This window comes from Schistocerca gregaria, chromosome 3 (genome assembly GCF_023897955.1).
Source record: "Schistocerca gregaria isolate iqSchGreg1 chromosome 3, iqSchGreg1.2, whole genome shotgun sequence".
Classification (NCBI taxonomy): domain Eukaryota; kingdom Metazoa; phylum Arthropoda; class Insecta; order Orthoptera; family Acrididae; genus Schistocerca; species Schistocerca gregaria.
In genome coordinates, this window is record NC_064922.1 from 383,874,619 (window position 1) to 383,897,061 (window position 22,443).

A 22,443-nucleotide genomic window follows, 5' to 3' on the forward strand; every position below is an offset into this window, starting at 1 on the left:
AGAGTACAACGATGACGAAAACTGCTTAGCAGGTGAAACTGATATTGAAACACGTGCCTAGCTAAGTAGTTCATCATCCTTGTCGAACAGAGAGCCACGAATCCCGTCTCCAGTGAAACGTAGCAAAGGACAATCGTTGTCTAAGGAGCGGGTACTAAACATAATTACGTATGTGGAAGATCATCCACAGTATAGTAAAGAAAAGAAGAAATACCATCTTCATATAAGAATATTTTTGTCTACTGCTATGCATCTTCCAGTTTACGCTCTGTATTCCTTATATTGTACCTACTTCACTATCACCTGATTATACTGTTTTGTGGCAAAATAAACCCAACCTTCAAAAATTTCAGTTCGTTACTTTAATTTTTGACATCGGTTAGTTATCATCATGTGACTGAAATAGTTGCTTGAGATCAATGAGTATTTATTAGTAAGTAGTGTATCATGTGTTTTATGTAAAAAGTGTACTTTCCTAAAGAAAAAGGACATTAAGATGAAATAATTTGTACTTAACTTCAGAAATGTCCATTAGATATTCACTTTATTTGACTAAAATTTACTTCACATACATAAATGCAACATCATAGCCTTTTACAATGAATAAAGTTAAACATTTTGTACCTTTTAGTGAGAGAGAAACATTTAAGCATATCATATGAATATAAAGATATTAATACGCACAAATAACATGTCTATATGAATGTGCTTACACATATATGTATATAATTCTATATATTATATTTTCGACAAAAATGTAAAAAATGTAATTTGTTTGTCTGAGAAGCCCTCCCCGTAGTCATTCTAGATAACGACCTGACACATGTAAGAATTCTTATAAAAATATGAGGGATGACTCCGGGAAGCTTAGGCGACTCAAAACAAAGGATATGTTTTCTTATGGTTCCATACCGCTACGTGCAGTAATTCTGTGTACGCTAGTACACAGTGAATAAAATATAAAACACAGCAAAGATATATATATATAATATGTATGTATATATAACTCTTATTGCAACACCAAATATACGTGCGTAGTGAGTTCCCCGCTTCCAGGGTGCGAAGTAGCCCCTGCCTTTAAATACGACATTCTGTGATAACACTGAACAGCAATGTCACATTTGTCTCTTCAAACGACTGCATGGATGTCCTGCCCGGCTACACGAACAATAAATATCACGACCAACAAATGGTAAAAATGAAATCTTTGCTGCAAGAAAAATGGGTAAATGGCTTGCTAAAATTGCCAGTTCTACACGAGAAAAGCTATAGATAAAAAAGCGTCGGGTCGAGAAACTTTTTTTTTTTCAATTTCTGAGAGTTCGTCGCGGTTTGTAGATACGTCGCACAGTGAATTTCTTGAGTAGTAGACGTTCGCACTAGGCGAGGTCATGTAATATGCAGAGAACTTAAGCAGTCACCAAACACACGACTGCCTAAGGATTGCGGTACATGTGTGCGTGGAGACTGTAATAAACAGAGAGGTTAGGGATGGTAAGAAAACTAGTGAAAAACTAAGAAAGAGTTGATGATGACACTCATTTGTCACTCACTACTGATGATTTTTTAGGACGATGTGCGTAGGTAATTTCACACGGGAAGGCAGTTGAGCAGGTTTCCAAAGACTACTGGGGCTAGCAGAAGGTGGTGTATTTGCCATTGTCTTGGCGTACCGTCATGCTCTCTCTCGCGTTTATGCGTGATAGATAGCGCCTGGTACGATCACCGTAGCTGCTAGGTTGCTGACAGCAGAACCATGAAATGAGCTTCGATTTAATTTTTTGTGTGGTCTCCTGAACTAACTATCAAAAGAACAATCAGTGTTGTTTCTTTCCTGCCGATAAGTTCCAGTAATTTCCATGATAAGTCAGCAACAGAAGTGACTGCAACGTTGTAGCCAAGTGGCGTCCCATATGGTACCAACAAGGGCGGGAAGTGAAAGCTATGAGCGCCAGGCAGGATACGGCTTCGGAACTCACTGTGATTCCTTACATTCTACACTCATCCTGATACATGTAACACTACAAATAATTATATGTGGCCATGGTAATGTTCCCTATGCTGTGGTAAATGTTAGTCTCTTCGTGACAACCTGTCACGTTACACAGTCACAATGCTAATAACTACGTCCTGACGATTGCCTCTTCAATAAACAAACAAGAAATTAATTTGGTCACTATCAAAAGAGAAACGCAATTGCCATTTTCTTTTTAAAAGGTTGACATCACACATATCTCAGCCTGTTAGCTGACGGTGAAATAGTTTTCAGTCCACATTAAGATACTCACAAAACAAAATTCTAAACTATTTAGTTAGAAAATATACGGTACTGTAGATGATATGCACGATTCATTCTTTTCTTTCCACATTTTTTGTTTGTTCAAAGAGCTTAAGAAAACGGTGTAGAACAGCAAATAGATTTGTAAACGGCTACGCATAACAGTGGTACACTAACCCAGCAATCATAGGAACAGTCTGATATGTATGACATTTCACAGATGGATCAGATCCTCGTGCATATAAGTAGCAAGCGTAGCCGCTGGCCAGCGCCGCGTGTCTCAGCTCCTGACGCGCTCCGTTCGCCAGCGGCTCAGCTAAGATATGTAAAGTAAACAGCATTTCGTGTCAGCTAACGGTGCTCCGACGTGCGAAAAAGAACAGAAAAAAAATTCATGCACGTGCGGAGACGCATGTTTCTCAGCTGCCGGAACACTTTCCCGCGCGAACCACGGTCCACGACCCTCTACGACGCTTGCTCGCGTCAGTTGAGCCAGAAAATTAGTCGTGGTTTATTTGAAGGTACGTCAAGATATAGCTGAACAACATCGTTTGGAGTAATCGTTTCCCGTCTTTCAATATTCAAAAGCCATCGTCGATGATCCAATACGATTAGTTTAACGAGTGTTCGCCAACATTTGTACCTCGTTCGTTCAGCTGGCCACCTTAGATGTGTTAGAGCTGTATCATCTTTCGAAATACTTGTGCTCTTGTATGCAAGTGTTTAGACGTTATTATGAAACGTACTGCCGCTCTTAAAAAAATTATCGCGTAGAACTCGTAACTGAAGCTTGTAAATAAGTGTGTGGCAGCAATGTATGAGTATTAAAATTAGAAAGACTACACCTCAACACAGACAGTTTACAGTTGAGTACAGAAACAATAAGCGAAGTTGAAAGTGTTACGAGTACGTCAGCTTATGAAACAACAAGGTAGCTGCAAAGTCTCTTAGCGTCTCAAAAATAATTTAAAGTTTGGTTACTGTCAGCTCATCAAAGCTGAGAAATTGGATCTTTTATGTAAGAACCGATATGAATAACGTAGATCCATAAAAGAGAAGTTTAGAAGTGATCATTGATTTAGAAATAAATATTCTAGACGCTTGACGACGCCTTAGAACAGAAGAAACTTAGATGGTTGATTAGGTCTTCTCGGGTTATCAGTCGAGTGAAGGCATCGTTCTGCGGTTACATCTCGACAGGTTTCTTACTTGTCATCCTCAGGCCTGAAGATAAAGAGTAGAAAACTTGTCGAAACCTTGCCGCAGAACGACGCCTTGTCGCGTCTGATGAGCCGAGAAGAGTTCACCATCGAAATAAACCGAGAAAGCCTGCACTCCCAGATAACATGTATGGTATTCTGAAAGAAACGTGTTGTTCTGTTATATTTCGACGTACCTATAAACAACGAATGCCAGTGGAGAGCATTCAACTGACGCTCAACTCCACTGAGGCAATAGTTGGTGATTTTTTTAATGAGTCATCGAGTGGTGGAATGTAATTTTCCGACGGCAATAACTGCAGGCGGAAGTGGATAGACTGTTGCCGGGTCCGTGCGGGTAAGCGGCCGGCATCTCTGCCCCTCCAGAGGGCGTCCGACCACAGCGGCGGCTGCGGTGACGTCACCGGAGAACACTAGACGCGCAGCGCCAGCTCAGCGGCGGCGAGCGCCGCCACCAGGGCTGCCAACACTGGCGTCCGCTGCGCGTCCGCCCGGCGGGCGCCGCCCGTCATGGCGGTCTGGCCCATGTTCTTGCCGACGCAGCTCATCTTGTCGAGCGGCATGTTGCGGATGCTGTACTCGCGGTGCTCGTGCGGCATCGTGCAGAGCGTGTGCTTGTTCTGCAGCGCCGCGTCGTCGCGGTCGCGTAGCTGCCGCAGCCAGTCGTTGTACCAGCGGAGCTCGCAGTCGCATATCAGCGGGTTGTCTGCAACACAGAGGCGAAGGCCCGTCAGTCACTGGCACAGCGGGCACACATTCGGCGCACGTGCAGAAACATTTAAAAAATTCTAATTTTTGGCTGCGACGATGGACAACATTTTTCAATGGACAACAAAAGCTGGGACCGAGCGAGGTGGCACAGTGGCTAGCACACTGGAGTCGCATTCGGAAGGACGACGGTTGAATGCCCCTTCCAACCATCCTGATTTAGGTTTTCCGTGATTTCCCTAAAACGCTCCAGGCAAGTGCTGGGATGGTTCCTTTGATAGGGAACGGCCGAGTTCCTTCCCCGCCCTTCCCTAATCCGATGAGACCGATGACCTCGCTGCCTGGTCTCCTTCCCTAAACAATCCAATCCAATCCAACAAAAGCTGGAAGCAATCACGTCTATAAAACGTCTCGGAGTATGCATACGGAACAATTTAAAGTGAAACAACATAAGACTAACTGCAGGTAAGGTAGGTGCCAGACTGAGAGTCAATGGACTAATTCTCTGGAAATGTAGTTTACTCACAACCAGGTAGCTTACCAAACGTGGTTTGACCCATACCAGAATACTGCTCATCCTTCTGAGATCAGTTTCAGATAGGGATTATGCAGAAAATGGAAAAGAAACGTACAAAGTGGGGCAACGCGCTTTAGTACATGTTAATTGAGTAGACTTAAACGCAAACCCACAACCAGGTAGCTTACAAAATGTGGTTTTACCCATACCAGAATACTTCTCGTCTGTCTGGGATCAGTTTCAGATAGGGATGATACAGAAAACGGAAAAAGGAACATACAAAGTGGGGCAACGCACTTTAGCACATATTCATTAGCACATATTCATTGAGTAGACTTAAGCGCAAACCCACAACCAGGTAGCTTACCAAATGTGGTTTAATCCATACCAGAGTATTGATCGTCCATCTGGGATTGGTTTCAGATAGGGATGATACAGAAAATGGAAAAGAAACGTACAAAGTGGGGCAGCGCGCTTTAGTACATGTTAATTGAGTAGACATAAGCTCAAACCCACACCGAGGCAGCTTACCAAACGTGGTTTGACCCATACCAGAATATTGCTGGTCTGTCTGGGATCAGTTTCAGATAAGGATGATACAGAAAACGGAAAAGAAACGTACAAAGTGGGGCAGCGCGCTTTAGTACATGTTCATTGAGAAGACTTAAGCGCAAACCGACACCCAGGCAGCTTACCAAACGTGGTTTGACCCATACCAGAATATTGCTGGTCCGTCTGGCATCAGTTTCAGATAAGGATGATACAGAAAATGGAAAAGAAACGTACAAAGTGGGGCAACGCGCTGTAGTACATGTTAATTGAGTAGACTTGAGCGCAAAAGAGTCAAGCGGTTGGGCACACAGCTCCAGTGGGCAGACGCTACAAGGGACGCGCTCTGCATCACGGTGTGGTTTACGTAAGTTCTTGGACGGCACTGACATTTGCGAGCACATTAGTCCCGGGAATCAGGATATCATGCCGACCATCGACGCATTAACGACAAGGGGCGGGGTGCCGGCTAGCCTGGATATGGGTTTCAGGCAGTTTTCCACACACCTCCACCATTGGGTAACACTGAACGCAGACAGATATATATTCTGTCGGAGAGTCGGGGAGGAAGCATTCGGCAACCAGTAACTATGACAGATGTCAGATGTCTTCCTAAGGGATGCCCACCCTGTGAAGGTAAGGGAAAATGTCAGGAAAAAGAAGGATGTGACATATCGTCGCAAGTAATTCTGTTAAACTATCCCAGCATCCAGTAGTTTGGAACCATAACACGACCAAGCCTTATTTTTGCCACAATAAAAGAAGGAAAAAACGACGCACCATGAAGGGATTATCTGAATGCGACGGAAACCATTAGTTTTGATGTACATGTACAGACAAACAAATGATTACAATTTCAGAAAAACTGGATTATTTATTCAAAAATTTAGCTAGTCAGTTAAGCGTCACTCATTCTGTGAGCCTTATGAAAACAGTTATTCAGCTTGGCATTCATCGATAGGGTTGCCAGATGTTTTCGTAAGGGATATCGTGCCAAATTCTGTCAAATTGTTGCGTTAGGTCATCAAAATCCCGAGCTGGTTGGAAGGCCCTGGCCATAATGCTCCAAACGTTCACAGTCAGCGGGAGGTCCGGCGACCTTGCTGGCCAAGGTAGGATTTGGCAGGCACGAAGACGAGGCTTCGCTGGTCATCGGACCACAGTTCGAAGCGGGGATCTTAACTGAAAACAATTCCAGACCGAAAATGTCTCGACGCAGGCATCGGTGAGACACCAACCTGACTCTCGCCCGCCATACGGCCCAACTCGTATTGATGGTATGGGGTGCCATTTCTTTTAATAGCAGGATCCCTTTCGTTGTCATCGGCGACACGCTTACAGCAAAGCAGTACGTTGACGATATTCTACGCCCCGTTTTGTTCCCCTGCATGGCAAGCCACCCTGGGCTTACATTTCACCACGACAATGCCCGTCTGCACACGGCAAGAGTTTCTACCGCTTGTCTCCGTGCTTGCCAAATTCTACATTGGCCAACGTAGTCGCCGGATCTCGTCCCAATAAAGAAAACTTGGATAATTAGGGGCAGGGTCCTTCAACGAGCTCGGAATTTTGACTATCTAAAGCGCCAATTGGACAAAATTTAGCACGATATCCCACAGGACGGCATGCAACGACTATGTCCATCAACGCCAAACCGAATAACTGCTTGCGTAAGGAATAGAGGTAGTGACTTGCTCAATTTGTGGAGATCTTCCTATTGAAGAAATCATCCAACTTTTCTGAAACTGTAATCATTCGTTTGTCTGATTACCTACATCACATCTACCCATTTCCGTCCCATTCGAATAATTCCTTTGTGGCAATTCCTTTTTTAGTCTTGGAATGTTTACTTAATATAGTTTCGACATTACTCCATACAGCACATCTAGCGCCCTACTATGGGCCCCTACCTGTCAGGAACCCTGCAATATTCTTCCTTGTAATGTAGGAGATTTGGAGGTTAGCAGAACTAAATTGAAATTAATATTATGTGCACACCATTGTGCAGGATTACTAAAATACTAAAAATAATAGGTAACCGAGACAGAACTTCCAGTTTTGAAGAATATATTCGCGTCAATTCCACTTCATAGCACAACTTTCAAGAATCATAATTAGCATAAGAATTTTATTTACAGGCTTTGTTCTATTCTTGTCTACTGTACATCATATCAAATGTGCATCAAAATACTATCGAAAGAAATTGCAATGAAATCACTACGTTTAGCTGCATACAGGCGTTGATATACTTCAACGGGGACAGTCGAAAATGTGTGCCCCGATCGGGACTCGAACCCAGGATCTCCTGCTTACATGGCAGACGCTCTATCCATCTAAGCGGGTGTTTTTCGTAGTTAGGATGTGGTTCCCTTATTGCGCTTAAGAAAACACCAAATGAAGAAGGAAATTCAGATATTTTACAACATTGTGTTTTACATACGGCAGAGGAAGAGCTCGGAACGATGATTGTTTGTATAACATGACAATGCGCCCGGTCATGAACTAGTATGTCTGAAACCGCTACCTTACGGACAAAAACATTCCTGAAATGGTCTGGTCTGGTCTGTCCCGAGTTCCGAGTTGAGCCCGACGGGACACCTCTGGAATAAGTGAGAATGTCGGCCTCGCTCCAGTCCACATCTTTCAACATCACTACCTGCTCTGGTTTCGGCTCCTGGGCTGCCACTCCTCCACAGAAATTCAGTAACCTCGTTGAAAGAGTCCCTAGCATAGCTCAAGCCGTAATTAAAGCGAAGGGTGGACACACCTAAAGTTAGTGTCCACAACTGGTGTCCAGATATATTTGATCAGATAGTACTGCACATGAGTGTTGAAATTTATCCGAGTATTAGTGTTTGGATATAGACGTGTTTTCCGTATTGTTAGTGCCTGTGTAAATCTCAACTGAATCGAAAAGGCTTATCCGACCAACCAGTGTATATATGAGTACCACCTCAGAACCACGTGAGACCGTGACAACACCGCACTCTTTTCACAATGCCAGTCTTGACACGCTACTACATCATCGCTTAGCGCGTTAACAGTTTTCTCATTATGAACAGGAAGCAGGGGGTGATATTTAAGTATTTCACCATCCTGTCGGCTGCTTTTTCTTGCCATCTTAATGGACATGACAAAGTCAACTAAGACGAGTTGTTTCAGTGCCTCGACAAAATTTAGTCAGGTAATGGTTTATAAATTAAAGTGCGTTAGTTCTACGGATCCCGCGCTACCCACTATGACCATATTAGGGTTATTTACACGTTGAACAGCAGAAGTCAACGGAAATCAAAGAATGGAATGTGTTCAGGAAACTGGAAAAGAAAAGTAAAGAAAATGAAAAATACGTGATCAAAGCCTTTCTCGTTATTAGTCTGTCGCACATAGTCAGCAACGTCCGCAGAAAGGAAAAATATAAATTTAGATGTGGGACTACCTTCTGATGCCGACGTGACGAATCGAAAAGTGCACCTGAGTTCCAGTGCGTCCGACGCAGTAGACTGCAAAAGTAAGTTTCAACGAAGACTTTGAGTGTGAGTCCTGAAAACTGTGTCAGAGCTCAATTAGAGACAAACGACTGTCAGTCTTGTGAGTACTAGGGACTTCTCGAAAAGTCTGAAACAATTTTAAATATGACAGATGCTACTGAAGCGTTATAATATCGAAAGAACTGTCTATATCTCTACATCACCCAAATTTCAACGCATCCAAGATGATAAGATCTGACGACCAAGCAACTGTGGATAATCATTCAACCGAGGACACATTTCACTCTGTGTTAAAGAAAGTCAAAGATTATTTTATGAACCTGAATCCAAAAAGACTCAGACATGTAACTTTTAAGAAGAAAGGGATCAAATTGGCTGGAATTTTACGCTGCTACGCAAATCAGCTGCCACTTCAACCTAATTATTGTTCCAATTGGGCTATATCGTTGTGTCTGAAAAGGAAGGCTTTTTGTCTTTGTGTTCCACCACTTCTATATAAAGTGGGTATTTAATGAGGAATTATTAAAACATCGAGGGTTGTTAAGCGAACAATACCGAGATGCACGAAGGGAATTAGTAGCAGAGCGAAAACACAAACTGATTCGGAAAGCAACTAGAGTAGAGAAGGTAACTATTGCTGTAATGGAAATGAAATGGAGGTAGGTTGGACATACAGGTAGTTGAACAAATGCTAGATCGATCAACGGATTTTTTTGCTGGATTTAAGTGTTTAAGAAAATAACGAGGAGGCAACATAAAAGAAGTTCGGTAGATTAAATTAGAAACCACCTGAGAGCAACTTGGAGTGCGCAACTGAACGAAATCGGTGGAGATATCTGGAAGCAACATTGATCCAGTATTCGATGTCAAATGCCGGATAATAATGGCGCTGATGCAGTTAACACAGCACTTTTTGTATAGGATGTCAAGTTCAATACCTTTCAGCCGTCTGGTTTCCAACCTTATTTTATCTGGCAACCAGTTCCAGCGTTTTACTACTGCGTGATGAGTCAGCAGGTGATGGTTTAATTGATCACTATAGCAAACATTTACTAATACCAGTATTTTTGGCCCCTGTTGTGATCAGAACAGAAGTAGATTCGTCCTATACATCGGTAAGGAGTCTGAAGATGGCGTAATAAAACGCTGAAGTTGGTTGCCAAATAAAATATGATTGGAAACTAGACGGATGAAAGACGTTTAATTTGACATCCTCTATCGAACAGCCGAGTCTTGCAACCGTTATAAAAAGATGGACGTACAGAGACTTTTTGTACAGTTCACTTTAAAACCATTATGAAATTGTATTTCCATTTTCTTTCATGTGCTGTAAATAAGTTCGGTTGCGTTCAGTCTTTAACGACGAGGAAACAGAAGATAGTTATCCACCCCACTGCTGGTCAGCACCCAGCTTTACCCGAAACTGTTTGATGGGTACTATTTTCAAGATTTTCTGGTAGTAATAGAAAAACTGCATTTTCTTTGCGAGGGCCATCTAAATTTTTAACAAAGTTTTTATAAACTGAATTAGGAGAAGAATTGTTTCGCAATCTGGAGCAGTTTCTCTGCCAGTGGTACACTTACACTCCTTACCAATGAATCATCATGTGAGTGAGGGTGCAGTATTACCAGAATTTAACTATATAAATCATTAGTGCTGTACCGCAGTGACTAGAATTAGCGAAATAAAAAATATCGCTTTCTTAACATTTTTCTCGTAAATTAGAACCACAGAGTGATTATAATTTAATTTCGAACCAAGATATTACAATGCCATTCTCTATCGGTTCCCAGGCTCACAACTTAACGAGATGATGAATTATTTATCTGGATTGTAAGTACAGACTTTGTAACGGGGGCTGAAGCAGAACTTCAGTGGTATATATTTAATGCACTTGGCCGGAAATAAAGGCAGGTTACAGCTTAACGTCTCGTCGATACTGTGGTCACTTAGACAAAGAATTTCGTCTGTTGAAAAATGTATATTGAGGAAGCAGGCATAGCGTGTTAAGATAACATCCAGGCTTTCTCCAGAAGCGATTTAGGCAAATCACGGAAGGCATAAATAAGAAAGGGTAGGCGGAGGTTTGTACCCCCTTCTTGACGAAAGCGATTCCACTGCATCACCTCGGTGTAGTCCGGCAGACTAATGTGTGTCCATTGGTCACTGGAAATTTTTTCTTATTTGGATTTCCATTTTTTAGCTGTAGATATGTATGAAAATGGAATTATTGTACTGAACTATTTTTTAAAAGAAATTTTATTGTAAATCTTCTCTGTTCCTGCATACATAACGCATTAAGTTCCTTTGTAATATTGAGTAGTACATTCCATTAGCATTTGAGATGAAAAAACTAGCGAAACTGCCCAAGAGACTTGTGAATTAGCAGCTGTTGTGTATGTTGAATATTATTTCATCATGATGATCCGAAGTAGGAATGCCAAGGAACAGACAAATGTTACAGTACAAGTGAGCTATTTTTCTTTCTGGAAAGACACGTCAACTTCAAACCATCCTAAACTTTGTTGTGCTATCATTTTTGTAGAAACTGATAAACCGATTGCGGCTTTACCTTCTGTATAAAGCGTCATGGGAAGACAGTTTTAGAGGTGCATGCAGTTAGTACAAGGAATGTCCTGTCTGTTATTGTCGGCTTCGTAATCAGGTTAGCTACTTCATAGCAGTACCGGGGGCTAAGTAAAATTTCATACAGTGAAATTTCCACCGTGTCAATGTGAATAAACCTCAAATTCTCCGGTACTGAATACTAGGGAAGTGAGAGTGCGAAATAGAAATGGACAACTAGATTAGTGAGAAAGAAAGAAGAAATGTGACAACAGTCCTACAAATAGCGTCAGCTGGAATGAAAGCCGATGTCAAGTCGAATATATAACTGAAAAAATGGATATGTAAAGCAAGTATTTTCCATGCCTCACTTGTAGTGGGTACAGCACATACCCATAATGTCGACGACGCGCAGAGTATCCATGATGGGCTCCATGACCTCCTCCGGAATGTGAGTCAGTTTGTTGTTCTGCAAGTTGAGAGTCTCGAGCGAGTTCAGGTTGTCGAAGACCATGGCAGGCAATATCTTGATGCTGAAACACAAAAGCCCTCCATTAATTAATGCACTGTGTTTTATCGGCTGAGAGATTATACATTTTCACTTCTTCATCAGTTATTAAATTTACATTTCATACAATGTGCAGCTTATTACTCGTATGGTACATAATATGATTAGAAAAACGTATATTGTATAAGGAGACACAGAGCATGTAGTGGCCGGTAAAATATCATAACAAATAATAGGAACTGAAAACAGATAAAATTTTATTTGTGTTGCTTGGGGAAAAAATACTCTCTTAAAAAAACCGAAGGAATTATCCGAATGGGACGGATATCGGTAAATGTGATGCATATGTACAGACAAACAAATGATTACTATTTCAGAAAAGTTGGATTATTATTCAAGAGAAATACCTTCACTAACTGTGTAAGTCAATAATGCGTTGGTCCAAATAGGGCCCTTATTCAAGCAATTATTATCGGCTTGGCAATGACTGACAGAGTTGTAGGATGTTCTTTTGAGAGATGTAGTGCTAAATTTTGTCCAGATTGTGCTTTACATCACCAAAATCCCGAGATGGTTGGAGGGCCCTGCCTATAATACTACAAACGTTCTCAATTTGGGAGGGATCCGGCGACGTTCCTGGCCAAGAAAGGGTGTGACAAGCATGAAGACAAGCAGTAAAAACACTCGCCCTGTGTGGACGGGCATTATCTTGCTGAAATATAAGTCCATGATAGCTTGTTGAACGAAGGGAAACGAGGAGGAACGAAACGAGGCGAAGAATATCGTCGACGTCCTGCTGTGTTGTGAGGGACCCGCTGATGACAGCCAAAGCCATGCTGCTATGGAAAGAAATGTAACCCCAGACCATCACTCATGGGACCCTATGCTGTATCTTTCCGCCATTTTCCCGATCGGTTCGGTATGCGAGCGCGCCGAACGGTCTTGTTTTCGAAACAGAGCCCCAACATTATTCAGTACGCGTTTCGAAACCGATGCTGAAAGTTTCTAGCGAACCTAAACTCTGTTATCAGTTCTCTTCGCGCCAGCCGATGAGAAGCAATCTGCCTCAAATCCGCGCATGCGCACTGCAGCGCCACAGCGGCACGAACTCGAAGATGCTAGCAGCCGACACAGGCATGCCATTCTTCACAGTACCGGAAAGTGTGATTAGAGTACGTAATACTGTTCAAATTTCGCTGACCACGGGCTTTCATGAATACATGACAACGACTGAATATTGCCTGTGTTCTGGAAACTGATTTAAATGTCACATTATCTTATTTTCATTCACATCGACGTCTTGTTTTGGATTTTCCGCTTCGGAATATGAGTTAGGAATGGAGTGTAGTACCACACTCTACAGAAACATCAATAGAAACACACGAAAAATTCTTCATTTTCCCTGTTTTCCGTCGTTCCTTAGTTGCTTCAAAATTCATGCAGGTATGTTCCGTCTATGCAACTAATTGAAGGCAGTTTGTTTATTGCCATACGTGTTTCGCTTCCTTTATTCGTGATGATGATTCGCACATCAAAGAAACGAAATGCTTATGGGAATAAACTGCCTTCAATTAGTTGCTTAGACGGAACACATCTCCAAGAGCCCGAAAAATTGTTTAAGAAATTGTGAAAGAATAAGAAGATGCATAGCATGCGGCTGTGGTCGCTCCTTGAGATTCAAATGATGAAGTAGCCTACTTCGCTATATGATACATCAACGATTTGGTTCATAAAAACAAAATTTATAAAATCGCCTTTTGGAGAGCTTGTGGCGACTGCAGCTATAGAAGTTCGTAATAGTTTGCAACATGCATCTGATGAATCAAAATGTTTCATATATGGTTGTATAGTCTGAAATTATTGTGGCGAAAACCTTTCGTCTCCGTCTGTTGTTGTTAACGATTCGATCGCGGATAAATAATTGTGACAAGCTAAAGTATAAAGACGATTGCTGATAGTTTCATTCGCAGTAATTTACGTTGTGCTCTTAGGTTCCTGTCTGACCACACTCTCGCAAATCGCTACGTATTCCGAAAAAAATGGAGAATTATTTGTGACAAGAAGAAGTATAAATGTCACAGTAAGTTGTTTCATGCACAGTAATTTCATCTTTCACTTCTTGAACCTATGGATGTAAAGAAATCGGAGATACTCGTTACTGAGAAAGCGTGCTCTTACGTATAAATTACAACGAATATTTCAGAAAAATGCTTAACTTTGACGATTAACGAAGTCTCAGAATGCATTGCAAACACGAAGAGAGAGAGAGAAAAAATTCGTATCCAGTAGTATACGAATCTACATCCATTACCACGGCAGTTCGGCGCCTTATCAACTTCTCTACTACAGCTTACATGCTGCCCCCGCTTTATTTTATGTAATTCCACTCCAGAGAAACGCAGGCTGACTTCGTTGCCGAATGATGCGGGCGTAAGCCGTAAATGCATAAAATTTTGGAAGGTTTCCTCTATCAGGCTTCACAAAATTCCTTTGCACTGTTACTGAAAAGTTTTGAACGCGTTTCGATAATTAATGAGTAAACCATCTGCGGAAAATAGTGCGCAAAGTACAAGTAATTTCACCTAACACTCATGTAATATATGTAAGCAGAGCTGATGTCTTGATAGTTAATGTTCTTTAAACTCTCAATCGCATTAAATAACAGCTATTTTGGGAGAATTTTGATCGATTTTTTTATGTTGTAATCGTTCACAGAAACAATCTCGCCATATGTCTACCAATGGAAAATAGTATATTATGAACTCAATTTGCAACCATACATGTCCTGTGGTGATTTTTTAGTAACACAATCACTAAATCCAAAGCTAAAACCGCCGAATATGTTTAAAATAACACATTATAGGTGTAAATAAACGACAGATACCCGAACTACAGGACTGTGTCGAAACCCTAAACCTCTCGGTACAGTTGCATCGATCGGTATGAACGATATAGTATAGGGCCCCTGGTAGTTCGGTCGAATGGCGGGCGACAGTGAGGTTGGTATCCCTCCGCTGTCTGGGGCGCCTCAAGACTCGCCTTCGGCCGGGAATCTCATTGACTGGAGTACGATTGTCTTCAGTGATGAGTGTCGCTTCGAACTAAGGGAGAATCACCAGAGATGACATGTCTAGAGACTCTGTGAACAGCGGTGGAATCCCAACCTGTCTATCGCCCGTCATATTGCCCGGCATCCCGAAGTGATGCTTGTCGTACGCAGTATGTCGACGCTTTTCTACAACCGGTTTTGTTACTCTTCATGACAAGCCATCCTGAGCATATACTTTGACAACAGAATCCTCGTCCGCATACGGCGAGTGTTTTCTACTGAGTCTCTTCGTGCTTGCCAAACCCAACCTTGGCCAGCTAGGTCGTCGGATCTCTCCCCGATTGAGAACGTTTATAGCCCTAGGGCAGGGACCTCCAAACATTTCGAGATTCTGTCGATCTAACGCGATAATTGGACAGAATTAGGCACAATATCCCTCAGGAGGACATCTGACAACTCTGTCAATCAATGTCAAGCAGAGTTATTACATGAATAAGAGCCAAAAGTGAACCAACACGTTACAGACTTGCTCGATTTCTGAACCTCTTTCTCTCGAATAAGTCGCCCAATTTATACGAAACTGTAATCATTTGTCTGTACATGTACAATACATGTACCAATTTCTGTCACGTTTGGATAATTCCTTCGTAATCGTTTCGTAAAACCTTAGTGTTCATAAGGTAAAAATTAATTGAGAGGTAAGATATGACAATATCGCTCAACAAACAGTTCGTCGGTGGTTGCAATATTACAATTACATCAAAACAGGCACTGAATTATACGTGCAGGCTGCAACCTCTTGAAGACCTCAGCATGTTTACATAATTTTTTATATTTACTGATGGAGTCTGCTGTTGGTTCGCTCTGAGTTCTGTGGGACTTAACTTCTGAGGTCATCAGTCCCCTAGAACTTAGAACTACTTAAACCTAACTAAGGACATCACACACATTCATGACCGAGGCAGCATTAGAACTTGCGACCGTAGCGGTCGCACGGTTCCAGACTGTAGAACCTAGAACAGCTCGGCCACTACAGCCGGCTTACCGAAAGCAATTTCTGTTAAAACAGGTCCTGATTCTGGTGCAGATCTATATTAAGACGATACTGAGTTTTTTAAGTGGCTCCGATGGGTCTGAGATATCTTCAATGCCCTCCCCATTTCATCAACAAAGAAATTCGCAACCATGCTTCGCCTCAGGCTCGTTTGTGTTAGTGTAGTATGGTTATTTATATTCATGAGAGTACTATGTATTGGCTGTAGATCACGGGTCATAGTTTACATTGCTGTTATCTCTGGTGTGCCATACCTGATTTTTTCACTCTGGTTATAGTGCTCCACCATCGTATATTGCGACACTTTGCGAAAATAGTGAAAACTGCAAATTCACGGTCACATTTTACGCGTTCTTGAGATAAAGAAGTATTGTAAGAGTTGTGACATATAAAATACTCTTAAAAACAATATTTAGTACACTAAGCTTGTGTTACGTGTTTCTGCAATGTAAGGACATCAGTGTACGGATACGTGTAGAATCTAATAAGTAAAAAATGAGCAAGTACAGCTGCCACGAACATTGAAGTGAAACTGTCGTAAACTTTCGTTCTTTCCTAGCGAAACGTTATCAAAATGGTGGTTCTGCGTCTACCATTACTTCAGCAAAAACTGTGCCTCATTTTGGTGCGATTCCCTCCACACACTCGGCACCGAACTGAAACACCTTTTCGGATCAAAAGGCGATCTATTAGTTACGTAGTCTAAGTTTGATACTCTCTGGAAAAATGAACGCTTGAGGTCAGCGTGAGGTTCTGGAAGATGTTTATTTAGTTGCTGAAAAAGAATCGACAAAATAGTCTACAAAGTGTGAGATATCAACCTGAAAGGCGAACATCTTTCTTACTGTTTTAGTTCACAGACCTAAAGCGGCTTCAGTCTATTTCAGCAACTCGAGTGGGCAGAATAACGAAATGGCTCCTAACGTTTTTGATGCGGAATGGATGTGACCTACGACCGGAAGTGACAGCTGCAGACACACGACTCGTCCTACGTTCTATGCAGAGTTTGCTAACTTCGTATCCTATTAGCAAAACTTTGTGATCGATACAGGCGGTTGAGCTCTCGAATCATGTCGTGGTTGTTAGTTGCTTAGTGGAAAAGTCTTAGTGAAGCACAGCCCGCTGGCTTCCTTTAGCAGGAGAGCACTCTGTCTGTAGGTGTGTTCAGAGATCCTTTCTCCATGTAACATTATTAAATTACTACACTACTGGCCATTAAAATTGCTACACCAAGAAGAAACGCAGATGATAAACGGGTATTCATTTGAACTAATATATTATACTGGAAGTGACATGAGATTACATTTTCACGCAATTTGGATGCATAGATCCTGAGAAACCAGTACCCAGAACAACCACCTCTGGCCGAAATAGCGGCTCTGATACACTTGGGCATTGACTCAAACAGAGCTTGGGTGGCGTATACAGGTACAGCTGCCCATGCAGCTTCAACACGATACCACAGTTCATCAAGAGTAGTGACTGGAGTATTGTGACGAGCCAGTTGACCAGACGTTTTAAATTGGTGTGCTGGCCAGGGCAGCAACCGAACATTTTATGTATCCAGAAAAGCCCGTACAGGACCTGCAACATGCGGTCATGCATTATCCTGCTGAAATGTAGGGTTTCGCAGGGATCGAATGAAGGGAAGAGCCATGGGTCGTAACACATCTGAAATGAACGTAAACTGTTCAAAGCGCCGTCAGTGCGAACAAGAGGTGACCGAGACTTGTAACCAATGGCACCCCATACCATCAAGCCGGGTGATACGTCAGTATGGCGATGACGAATACACGCTTCCAATGTGCGCTCACCTCGATGTCGCCAAACACGAATGCGACCATCATGATGCTGTAAACAGAACCTGGATTCATCGGAAAAAATGACGTTTTGCTATTCGTGCACCCAGGTTCGGCGTTGAGTACACCATCTCAGGCGCTCCTGTCTGTGATGCCGCTTCAAGGGTAACCGTAGCCATGGTCTCCCAGCTGATAGTCCATGCTGCTGCAAACGTCGTCGAACTGCTCGTGCAGATGGTTGTTGTCTTGCACACGTCCCCATCTGATGACTCAGGGATCGAGACGTGGCTGCACGATCCGTTACAGCTATGCGGATAAGATGCCTGTCATCTCGACTGCTAGTGATACGAGGCCGTTGGGATCCAGCACGGCGTTCCGTATTACCCTCCTGAACCCACGGATTCCATATTCTGCTAACGGTCACGGGATCTCGACCAACGAGAGCAGCAACGTCGCGATACGATAAAACGCAATCGCGATAGGCTACAACCCGACATTTATCAAAGTCAGAAACGTGATGGTACGCATTTCTCCTCCTTACACGTAGCATCAAAACAACGTTTCACCAGGCAACGCCGGTCAATTGCTATTTGTGTATGAGAAATCGGTTGGAAACTTTCCTCATGTAACAACGTTGTATGTGTCGTCACCGGCACCAACCTTGTGTGAATGCTCGGAAAAGCTAATCATTTGCATATAACAGCATCTTCTTTCTGTCGGTTAAATTTCGCGTATGTAGCACGTTATATTCGTGGTGTAGCAATTTTAATGGCCAGTAGTATACTTGGGTAGTTATGCGCACCGAAAGTCAGGCAGTACCGACCTGCATATACCTTAACGCGTCATTCGAGCCAAAGAAAGCAGGCGTGTGGCAGGTAGATAATGCTTGTCGCAGCCTCTTGATCGCAAAATGCTACACAGAGAATGCATTCATGTAAATCTTTAACACTTCGCACATGGCATGAGGATACAAACACTAATCTTAGGGGAGGTGTATTTGGTCTTTATGTGGTATATCACCGGGTCAAGGACAGATCACCTGTCATTACTAAAGCACAAAGACAGACCAATTAGAAACTCAGCTATTGCCAACTATCCGAGGAACGGAACGCTCCAACCATTACATTTATGAATTTCTTTGCTCTAGCAGAAAAGAGTATACTGAAATCGTTAATACCACGATCACGATAAGGAAAGGGCACTCCGTGCTGGGCAGTAGCATAAATCGATCGTAGGTAACCACGTAGTAAGTGCATCGATCATTTGATAAAACTTGTCGACTTCAGGGACCTCTCGACCTGTAATAACGTTCTTTATGAACGCCTTCTTTATTTTGGACGTTGGGGGCAAGCGTTGCTCTGAGATGAGGAGCTTGGCGCGAGCGAGGAAGTCGTAGCCGGCCACATCAAAGCAGTCAGGAGACGGGTGAGCAAAAAGAAGAGAGGGGAGCTGAGGGTGGAGCGGGTTGATGCAGTGGACTGCATTCAGGACCACAGCAGACCAAATTCCCGTCCGTCCACCCACCTTGGATCTTGTGTATCGCCTAAGGCGACTGACGAAGTGGTTCCTTTGAAAGGACGCGATAGATTTCCATCCCTATAAGGGCCTTTCCTCCGTCTCTAATGACCTCCCCTTGACGACAAGTGAAACCCTAATCTTTCGTCTTCCGTAGAGAAGCAGTGGAATGACGAGAGTTAAAGTAGAAAAAGGACTTTCGATTTAGGTGGCGCTTGGATTTCAATTGTACGTCGACCCTGGAGTGAAAGCTCCGTGTGGGAAACCGCTTGAAATCCGCCAGAGCGAGGTATTTACAAGGAATTCCTGTCCCATTAAATCTGATAGGTGCGATTCCAGTCCATCACAGAATCAGAGTGCGCCAGCGTCTCAAGATGCGAACCACAAGTTCTAAAGTTTACCGCATCGTCTAAATGATCATCGAAAGAAACAAAAACTATTACCAGTGTAAAAACTATTCGAATGCTTTTAGCTTTTGCCTTTCAGAGTTATTTTGAACTAAATGGTAGTGATAACAATAGTATGGACGGAATATTTCATAATGCTGGTAGTTGTTTGTTAAGACTGTGCTGTAAAAAACGCAAAAATAGTTCACAGATAATCCTCAAATCGTAATACTTGAGAAAAAATCCAGACACATAGGCAGCAGAGTATATGTGGACAGTCCATGATTTTTTACTTTCATTTTTTTTGAATAGGCTATATTTGGAGCTCTTCCAATCTCGTAAGAGGCAAGGATCAACAGCCACGATGCCATTATAACCACGGTGGTTGGCACAGTCAATAAATCTTGTAAAAATAGCTGTATGTGTGAAACTGTGAGTCTGTTTAACGGATGACGTCAAGGCCCTCGTCGGTTAGGTTAAATAAGTGCAACATTGATAAAAACTTCGATTTACTCACCGATCAGTATGATGCGGGAAGAAAAGAAAGCGAAAAATATCTTCAATCTCGTATTAAAAAAAAAAAAATATCATCCAGGTAGTTCGTACATAGCGTCGCTCAACTTTGATGTCGTAGAAACAAACATTCCTGGTACTGAAAAGCAAGGGAACCAGTTGAAAAAGGAATTAGACACCAGGCGCCGATGGAACTCTGAAGTATCATACATAAAAGAGGCAAAATATCTGACGTGCAGAATTATGCCCCAGTATCATTTAAATCTGTCTGCTGTTGGAGCTTAGACTGTAGTCTTGGTCTGAATATTTTTGGTTTCTTAGACGAGGAAAATCTGTTCGGAAAACAGTGTGGATGTAGAAAGCATCTCTCGTGCGTCACACACATCGCCCTTTACATACCCACTCTCAGGCGAGCTTTCTTGGGGTGAGGCGAACTTGAAGTTTTCCACTGCCTTGATTGTTGCTTTGATTCAGGACAGTAAGCATACTGCCAAGTTTCGTCACTTCTAATAATTAAAAAAAAAACACGATCATTTCGCAATTCTTTCGAATCACAGTGTGCTTCCACGCGACATTGATTTTGTTCAGCAGTCAGCAGTCTTGACACTAATTTGGAAGCCACCCTTTTCATTCCCAAATCTTTTGTCACAATTCGCTGCACTGAACTCCAAGTCACTGCTTACAGCTCCACAATTTCTTCGACGATCCGCCGTCGATCTTCGTTGATGACTGCACGAGCGCTTTAAACATTTTTACGTATTTGAGTCGTAGAAGGACGATCAGAACGAGTCTTGTAATCGGTTGACATTTCACAATTTCTGGAACGGGAAAATCACTCGAACGCTTGAGTTTTCCCCATAGCATCGTCCTTGTAAACCATTTTTAACATTTTAAGAGTTTCTGTTCCACATTTTACGGACAAAAAGTAGAATTTCACCACTATACTCTGTTCATGAAAATCAGGCATTGCAAAGACGACCATCACGTAGAACTGTTGTCTCTATGAACGCTGATCTTCTTCAGTGACGGTACTCGGCTTACTGACTGGAATGTTCGCTCTGTGTGTTCCTAACGGCAAAAATCGGTACTACGAAAGCGCAGCCCACTAAAAAACTGGCCTTCTTTTCATTACACCATCGTATACTTTTGATGTACTCACATTAGATATAGCTACAGAAGTATGTACGATATTGCACGCCTGTGTTATTCCGAATTACGATGCAATATTCCTCTGGACACGCATGCACTACAGCCATTATGAAATACATGAAATGTATTCGCAATTAAGAATATGGATAATCATCAGCTGAATAAATGTTATAACGACAATGGAAATTTATTCCGAACAGAGAGACTCGAACCAGGGTTTCTCGCTTATCGCGAGCGGTCGCCCTTACCGTTACGCTACCCGAGCACGACTCACTGCCAGACCCAAACATCCACACCTCGTCAACCATATGTCTACAACCTGTACTCGTACTACTGCGTATATTCCTGTACAGGCGAGACATTTTACTTGAAAACCGCTTGCCCGGTGTAAGCGGATAAATTCAATATTCCAGTAATTCGGAATAACACAAGCACTACAATATGGTATATATCCGCTGACACTGGGCAAGCGACTTTCAAGTAAAATATACTTATATTCTGGCAATACCAGCCATGATCTTCTTCTTCTGTGCGAATGCACACATATTACCCAAACTCTTACGGGACTTGGTAATAATGTCTTCCACGGGTAATGATTGAATTGGGTAGGGACACTACGAATGTAGTGTGTGGACATATAAGGTGAGAATGTGGGTCTCAGCGGAGGCGTGCGCGAGATAGTCCCTGCAGTCGTACTATCCTCTGCGCCCTCGGTGTCTCAGATGGATGGAGCGTCTGCCATGTAAGCAGGAGATCTCGGGTTCGAGTCCCGGTCGGGGCACACATTTTCACCTGTCGCCGTTGATATATATCAACTCCCGTGAGCAGCTGAAGGTATTATTACACTCCTGGAAATGGAGAAAGAACACATTGACACCGGTGTGTCAGACCCACCATACTTGCTCCGGACACTGCGAGAGAACTCTACAAGCAATGATCACACGCACGGCACAGCGGACACACCAGGAACCGCGGTGTCGGCCGTCGAATGGCGCTAGCTGCGCAGCATTTGTGCACCGCCACCGTCAGTGTCAGCCAGTTTGCCGTGGCATACGGAGCTCCATCGCAATCTTACACACTGGTAGCATGCCGCGACAGCGTGGACGTGAACCGTATGTGCAGTTGACGGACTTTGAGCGAGGGC

The 22,443-nt window shown here is 42.8% G+C and overlaps 1 protein-coding gene across 1 annotated transcript in view; it reads right to left on the reverse strand.

Annotated features, from left to right (window-relative positions):
* Positions 1–527: 527 nt before the first annotated feature.
* Positions 528–22,443, reverse strand: part of LOC126353999 (slit homolog 2 protein) — a 1,283,043-nt gene continuing 1,261,127 nt past the window's right edge. Inside the window, exons 7-8 of the mRNA XM_050003305.1 lie at positions 11,720–11,859; positions 528–4,204 (exon numbers count right to left, since the gene is read on the reverse strand). Coding sequence (XP_049859262.1) covers positions 3,912–4,204; positions 11,720–11,859 — 433 coding nt within the window. The 3' untranslated portion in view covers positions 528–3,911. The remainder of the gene's footprint in view (positions 4,205–11,719; positions 11,860–22,443) is intronic.